The sequence below is a fragment of the Austrofundulus limnaeus genome, unplaced genomic scaffold (assembly GCF_001266775.1).
Source record: "Austrofundulus limnaeus strain Quisiro unplaced genomic scaffold, Austrofundulus_limnaeus-1.0 Scaffold781, whole genome shotgun sequence".
In the NCBI taxonomy this organism is placed as follows: Eukaryota; Metazoa; Chordata; class Actinopteri; order Cyprinodontiformes; family Rivulidae; genus Austrofundulus; species Austrofundulus limnaeus.
In genome coordinates, this window is record NW_013953183.1 from 81,995 (window position 1) to 90,329 (window position 8,335).

An 8,335-nucleotide genomic window follows, 5' to 3' on the forward strand; every position below is an offset into this window, starting at 1 on the left:
CATTCATGCATGTTTGAGAAATCCTGTAGCGTTTTTAGGAAGCCATGCTGAGGAGCAAAACGACAGGTGGGGACCAGGGCCCTCATGTATAAACAGTGCGTACGCATAAAAAGTTGCATGCGTCAGGTTCTACTCCCACGTTGGGATGTATCCAAACCAACATTGTATGAAAGTGTGCATAAATATACGCTCACTTTTCACCTGCCGTGAGAATGTGCGGCAGCCACGCAAAGTTTTTCAGTCGACAGTTTTAACCCACAAAGTCAGGAATCTGACCTGAATCCACAGAAATATGACTCTGTTGTGTTTTCTGGATGTAAGGAGTGTCTGAACACGCAGTGCTAGATTTTTATTTTAGTTTGAGTTTTTATTGTTTCAACTCAAACAATCATGAAACTGAACCCCGGGACTGAAAATCATTTAACCTCAGACAAGAAAATAGGTCAGTCTAAAACTGATGAGAGAACCTCAGTCCAGTCTGTAAACTGAAAACTTTTTATGTTGTTGTCACGTAGTTGGAAACACACACAGAGCACAGGCCTGCGGAGCACAACACAGCTGAGGAGAATAAAATGTGTGAATTGTCTAAGAAACATTTTAATTCTCACTGAGAAAAAAACGTTGTCAACTCAGCAGATTAATTCAGAACAGCTCAGCTGTGATGATTCTGCAGTCCTACAAGACGCAGACAATAGATTTATTGCTGCATAAAGTTGTGCGTAATTTGTGGAACAATGTCAGATGTTGTGCAGGCTGATATCACCACAAGAAGAATTGAGGACAGCGTGTTTTTTTTTTGTTTATTTGTATCACACCAAAAAAATTACAATCAGGTATTTTACTGTAGTTCTGAGCCGAGSCATGCAGCTGATCTGAATGAGAAACTTCATGATTCTAATAAATCCCACACCGCAGCAGAAACTCGCAGCGCTGCGASTCGTTTCTTCACATCAACTATTAAATAAATATTTTTCTAAGTTCTACCAAACTCATCAGTTCCTCTGTGTTTACAGTCATTTATTAAAGACGTGTAAAGGTGGAAATGTCTATCAGCCTCATGCGCCGCTGCAGCACACATGCCTACACACCAACACCCACACACACCTTTGCAGGTGGCATATACTTTTTTACACCCCACTGACAGTTTTCTCACTCGTTCTCCATTTAATGTTTAAATTTCCTGCATCTAAAAATCATTTCTGATCCCACAGAGAGGACAATCTGAGGAGAATCTCACACACTGGACACATTTACATCTATTTTACATTTTTAAATGGAGGCGTGTCAGGAGAGGTGTCTCACGTGCACTCAGCTCCACGTTCATTGGGATGTATAAAGGAAAGGTGCGCAGGAACCTGCGTGCACACAGTTTTATACATCTGAATTTTTTGGTGCGGCCCACTTTTCTAAATTTGTCCGTACGTCAACTTTTAGTGTGAAAGCTGTGCAATCCTTTATGCATGAGGCCTTTGGGGGCCAGAAACACCCCTGGGATGTGTCTTTAAGCCGAACTTCCTCATGGCAGAGCGCACCCCCATCCCACCACCCTCCCCCCGCCCGTGACTCCTGCAGGCTCTCGGGTGAAATTGAAAGTGAAACCTAACTGTCTGCTGAGCTCTCAACATTACTTCTCACTCAGTGAAGTTATTTCTTAAAGAGACACGCCAATTTCAAGGCACCTTTGGGATGTGGTGRAACAGGAGATTCACATCATGGATGTGCAGCCGACAAATCTGCAGCAACTGTGTGATGCCATCATGTCAGTATGGACCAGACCCTCTGAGGAATGTTTCCAGTACCTTATTGAACCTGTGCCATGAAGGTTTAATGCAGTTCTGAATGTAAAAGGGGGTCCAACCCGGTACTAGCAAGGTGTACCTAATAAAGTGTCTGGTGAGTGTATCTTTTCCTGAGTACTCATTGATATGGGAGAGTTCACTGTTAAATCCTACGAATTCACACTTTGGTATATGAGTCTGATTAAAAGGGGTGAATAAATATCATCAGTAAAAATCTGATTGGTGCCCCCAACAGAGTCTGAGTCAGAGAGTGAGGACTTCTACAACTAAGTGGGTGATTTTGTTTGAAAGGAAAGAGAGGAAGAGTGTGCACCGAGCACCACTCGGACGTCTGCGCAGAAGTGGGGATGGCTCGGCACGCCAGATCTCCACTGGCTGGCATAACAGAGTCACACATCACAGCTCTGAGCCCTGGAAGTATAAGGAGGATGTTGATGCTGCTCCAGAGGTAATAAGCAGGTTCCAGCTACAGAGAACACCTGGTCCAACTAAACATTTTCCTCTTACATAGTCCAAAAGATCTTTTTCATCATTGTTTATTTGCCACTGACACAGTCAGGACCAATCTGCAGCAGCAATAAGATTGCAGCTAAGACTTAAAGATTAGTAGAAAAAAATTAGTAAAAAAGTACAAACTAACATTGACATGTTAGGTATGAATAAATTATTTGGTCACCTGATTTACATGTTATTAGTATGGCAGCCAAGTATCCAGAATTACTGGAAACAAAACCACATTTTATTTGTTCCCATTCCAGTGAAAACAATGACAAGAAACGATTTCAGATCCATATTTTGGAATATTCACCTGAATGACCCTGAGCAGGGCATTGAAGATGACCAAAAAAACGAGGAATGAGATGTGCCATTGGCCTTTTTTTTTAGACATAATCATTTTAGTTTTAGAATGGCACAAATGATTTGTGGCATTTATTTGTGACACCTCATTGTTTTTTACAATTTTGTCAAAAAACACTACCTGGGAAAATGTCTATATTTCAATAAAATGGTAAATAAACAATTTTCTATCCAACCAGGATAGTAAAGCACTTTACACAACAATCTGTGTCCTCACTTACCCATTCAYACAGCACTCTACTAGGTCTCTACAAAGCTAACATATACAGTACAAATCATCTATGGAGACTAATCAGTGTTTTAAATCACTTTTATAAACATCAGAGGTAGTGGGGGTTCGGTGCCCAGGGACACTTCAACATATGCCAAACGCGGGGAATTGAACCGCCAACTATCTGAATTAGAGAACGACTCCTTTAACCACCCAGCCAGAGCTGCCCTAAAAATAGTGTATAATGTTGTTGTTTGGTAAATTTGTACATGTTTACAAAATGTACTGTTTGTATTTGCATTCTAATTTGCAAAAATAGTTTGTTACACAAGTTTTTTGTTTTTGCAATTAAAAAAACACTTTTTACCATTCAGTTTTTATGTTATTTGTGTGATTTTAGGTCCAGTGCGTTCATACGATATGTCAAACAGAAAATATAACTGGAAATTCACATATGAGATTGTGCCAAACAAAATGACACCAAACATGGCAAGTTAAACATGTAAAATCAAAAGTARTCTAAAAATGACCAATTTCAGTCTGAACCCTAAATAGTTAAGTTAGCAGAGTAGCTGCTGAAGAACATACAGTACAGTATGTTTGTAATTATTAGTCAAAGTCATTGCTTAGCTATGTTTAAATGGACATAAGTAATCAGATTAAACGGCCATTCGGAGTAAAAATGTGTCATGTAAACACCCCATTTGGATTATTCTGATCCGATTCAGCGCGATCCGAATTAATTTTAATTGCAATGAAAGGGGTGGTTTATGCCGATTGATAATCTGAACAGCGTGCATGTAAACACTTAATCAGATCATCTTATTCTGATTGTGGAAAACTGATTTGACTGTTCATGTCTTCTGACTTTCATCCATCGGTTTCTGCACTTTTGTGGAGGGAGGGACAGCAGCGCTGTAGTGTCCAGCAGCACAAAACTTTTCTTCCCTTTTTCTCATTCAACAAAGAAGGAAGACAAGCAGCATGTTTTGAAAAATAAAAAAAATAAAAAATCTGCGCATTATCTATAGCTCTACCAGGGAGTGTAATAACATCTCCACCRTTATTAAAACCTATTGCGAGTCCATTCTGGGCACTCGGAAGACGTTTGTTTATGTTCATCACGGAAGTAGAACTGCTTCTTCTGTTTTTTAAGGAAATTTTACGACTCTGCGCATGTCAGTGCTTCTATTCTGAATAAAAGCCTGGTCCATGTAAACACTTGTCACGATCGGATTGTGCCCTTGTAAACAATGCATTTAAATTATTTAATCAGAATACATTTCAATCTAATCAAAGAATTTTGCGCATGTAAACATACGTAGCTACTGTCTTCAGTAATGACTTTAATATGCCTGTTTTGTTTAGCAGTTTTAGTGATAAACACAATACCAATCAAATTAGTGTTTCAATGTAATTTTCAGTGTTAAGTTAGCATCTATGCTAATTGATGAATTAGCATAGCCCTTATTGTAACTGATAATGTTTTCAGGTATTTGCRATGCTAGATGTCAGGTTTATATTTTAAGGCTCTGCCACATTATAACATTTTAGACAACTTATGAAAATCTTGTTCAACTTTGAGGATGTCTACAGTGAACATGGAATAAAAAAAATCAACTGGAAGCCTCTTTTGGACATACATTATGTACTGCAATTAGATCAGATCAAATACATAACATGAGTTATTTAGTTTGATGACCTTCAATACACTAGGTGTATCTGTTGTTTTGCTTTTCTTTCAGGGAGTTGGCGGATGTACRTTCAGGCTGGGGGTTAAAAGGCGGGTTCCCTGCAAGTTACGGCTGCTGGGTTTTGGCCTCCAGGTTGGACCGGGTGGGAGCAGGCAGCAGTGTTTGTGCTCATGGGCTGCAACTGACAACACTTTTCTTTTTTGTTAGAAAAAATTATTCGTTTCTCATCAGATCTGCTTGTCTGTCTCCCATTTTTGTCATAGTATTGAGTCGGGCAGTGACAATTTTTTTTCATAGGTTGGCATAAGTTGTCTAAAATGTTGTAGTCTGACAGAGCCTTTAGTAAGGGCAGAACACAAATGTATGCAGACGATACTGTGAATTGTAATAAAAACATCTCATCTGCTATGAAGATAAGACAACAGGTGTTGCTCAAAGACATATCCTTGGACTATTTTTGTTTATTCATAGAAAAATTTATCTCCTATCTGTTTGCACTAATTGCAACAATAAAATGCATGCAGATGATATTGCAATTTATATACAGTATGGCACAAATTGTTGAAAATCTWACAAACTCCACAGTTCATGTTACAGCTTGATTACAATAAGGCTGCTTACAACTTAATGAGTCTAAAACAGTCTAGTTATAACTGAAATCTTTAAGATTCCTAAGAATAAAACACCCAGAAAATTGTTCAAAATAATTTCTGAGGACTTACCATTGGTGAGTTTGATTTTCTTGTTGAGATTTCCAGTCTCATCCTTGTCCTCCATGTCCTCATCTCTGCCTCTCTTCTGTCGACTGCTGATGATGCTGCTCTGATGGAATGGTTCCAGGCTGAAGATCTGTCGCCGGTTTACTGCCATGCTTGAATTTGAGACCAGACTGGAGGAGGTTCCCTGAAACTGACTTTTGGATGTCGGTAGAAATTTTTCTTGTTGATCCGACAGCAATGTAAAGCCTGTGCTCTCATTTTTCTTTTTCTCCAAAGGACCTCTCCCTTCTTCATCTTCACTCTTCTTTTCTGTTGAGTCATCTTTCTTGTTGGAGTGGTGGTCAACTAAAAGTCGTCTTTGTGGCGAGTGAGGCTGTAACCCTATCAGGACRAGAATAACTTTTTTAAACAAGAGATTAAACAGTTTAAGTTACAACTTTAAAAAGCTCCTTTTTACAGACAACTAAAATTCAACATTTTCTTTGTTTTTCACTGGGATAACTTGATAAATGTACTTATATAGCAACTTTCTATCCAACCAGGACACTTAAAGTACTTTACACTACAATCTGTGCCCTCATTTACCTGTTCACACAGTACTCTACTGTAAGAAAAGTTTGTTCTGAATTGGAAGTCGAAATAAAAGAGAAAACCAGTTGATTCTCTTCAAAGAATTTCATTCAAAGAATTGACTCCAATAAGGCCCACAGACAGCCAGGCAGCAGGTCTGTGTAAGACCTTGGATCTTATTAGAACCAAAACAATAAACTCTCAGAAACAGCATCTGTCCCATGCTTTAAGAGGAAGACTAATGTAAAATGATGAATCACCTGTACGTGAAAACCTGAAACCCTGGTCACACCCCTGAAGGCAATACTTTTTACATCAGACATTAGAATGTAAACCAACTTTGTTTATATTGCAGAGGGACATATTGATAAAGACTTACTCTCTTTCTCTGTTTAAACTATATGGCTGCAATAGTCGCAAAGTGTAAAATACAAGACTGGAYGTTAAATTCAGTAAATAATATACAAAATGTCCTTCACTACTAGATCTCTCTACAAAGCTAATCTGGATGGATCATTCTTTGGAGACTAATCAGTTCTTGAAACATATTACTACACTGGATSGGACACAGAGRCAGTGGGGGCTCAGTGTCTGCCCCAGGGACACTTCGACATGTGACTAAAAAGTCTGGAATAGTAATGGAATCACACYGCCAACTCCTTCATTGGAGAGCGACTGCTCTCATCGCTCACCCACAGCCACTCCCGTGTAACTTGGGAGAAGGCCAGTCCATTACTGTGGCAGAGATCACCAAGTTAGTTATAGAACTTCCCAGTGGCAGGGCACCAGGAGTGGATGAGACTCACTTTTGAGAAACTGGAAGCTGTGGAAACTGTGGGGCTATCATGGTTGACACACCACTTTAAATTCACCTGGAGGACCAAGACAACACCTGTGGAGTGGTAGATTGGGGTAGTAATTTCTCTTTTTAATATGTATCATGCACACAATCTCAAGAAGCAGTCTTGGAGGGTGTCTCAGTTGGGAACCTCAGTCTCCTCCGTCCATACGTTTTCTTCCGCTTATCCGTGGTTGGGTCGCGGGGGCAGCAGCCTAAGCAGAAAGACCCAGACTTCACTCTCCCTAGCCACTTGGGCCAGCTCCTCTGGGGGGATTCCCAAGGCGTTCCCAGGCCAGCCGAGAAACACAGTCCCTCCAGCATGTCCTGGGTCTTTCTGTGGGTCTCCTCCTAGTGGGACATGCCCAGAACACTTCACCAGGGAGGCGTCCAAGAGGCATCCTAACCAGATGCCTGAGCCACCTCAACTGGCTCCTCTCAACGAGGAGGAGCAGCGGCTCTACTCTGCACCTCTTCCAGATGACCGAGCTTCTCACCCTATCTCTAAGGAAGAGCCTAGACACCCTACAGAGGAAACTTATTTCGGTCGCTTGTATTCACAATCTTGTTCTTTCGGTCACTACCCAAAGCTCGTGACCACAGATGAGGGTAGGAACATAGACCGACAAAGCGCTTTTTGGCTCAGTTTCCGCTTCACCATGACAGATCGGTACAGCGCCCGCATCACTGCAGACGCAGCACTAATTCACCTATCAATCTCCCGCTCCATTCTTCCCTCATTCCTGAACAAGACCCTGAGATACTTGAACTCCTCCACTTGGGGCAGGCCATGCTCCCCGACACAGAGAGGGCACCCTACCCTTTTCCAGCTCAAGACCATGGTCTCAGATTTGGAGGCACAGATCCTCATCCTAGCTGCTTCACACTCTGCTGCAAACCTTTCCAGTGAGAGCTGGAGATCATGATCTGATGAAGCCAATAGGGCCACAACATCTGCGAAAAGCAGTGATCCGATCCTAATTTCACCAAAATGGATCCCCTCAACACCTTGGCTGCGCCTAGAAATTCTGTTCATAAAAGTTATGAACAGAATAGGTGACATAGGGCAGCCTTGGCAGAGTCCAACTCTCACCGGAAACAAGTCCAACTTACTATCGGCAATGTGGACCAAACWCTGGCACTGGTCGTACAGGGACCTAACAGCCTGTATCAAAGGGCTTGGTACTCCATACTCCCGGAGTACCCCCACATGAGTCCCAGAGGAACATGGTCGAATGCCTTCTCCAAGTCCACAAAACACATGTAGACTGGTTGAGCGAACTCCCATGCACCTTGCAGGACACTTCTGAGCATGTAAAGCTGGTCCAGCGTTCCACGACCAGGATGAAAACCACACTGCTCTTGCTGAATCTTAGATTTGACTATCTGATGGACCTTCCTCTCCAGGATCCCTGAATAGACTTTACCAGGGAGGGTTAGAAGTGTGATCCCCCTATAGATGGAAGACACTCTGTAGGGCCCTATAAAATCTGTTTTATTTTTTCCCAAATTTCATTTTATTTTTTCCCAAATTCCGTTTTGTCCATTTTTATTTTTCTAAATTCCACTTTTTTCATTTTTTTCCCTGAATTACATATTTTCATTGTAAACATATTTATTAACCTAAAAAGTGTGTATTTATAAAG

General features: G+C 41.1%; 1 protein-coding gene across 1 annotated transcript in view; it reads right to left on the bottom strand.

Moving 5' to 3' along the window:
* LOC106532504 (BCL-6 corepressor) overlaps nucleotides 1-8,335 on the bottom strand; it is a gene marked incomplete in the record, with an annotated part of 129,446 nt that overhangs the window by 51,959 nt on the left and 69,152 nt on the right. The window contains 1 exon segment of the mRNA XM_014028568.1: nucleotides 5,285-5,662. Within this exon segment, the coding sequence (XP_013884022.1) occupies nucleotides 5,285-5,662 (378 nt within the window).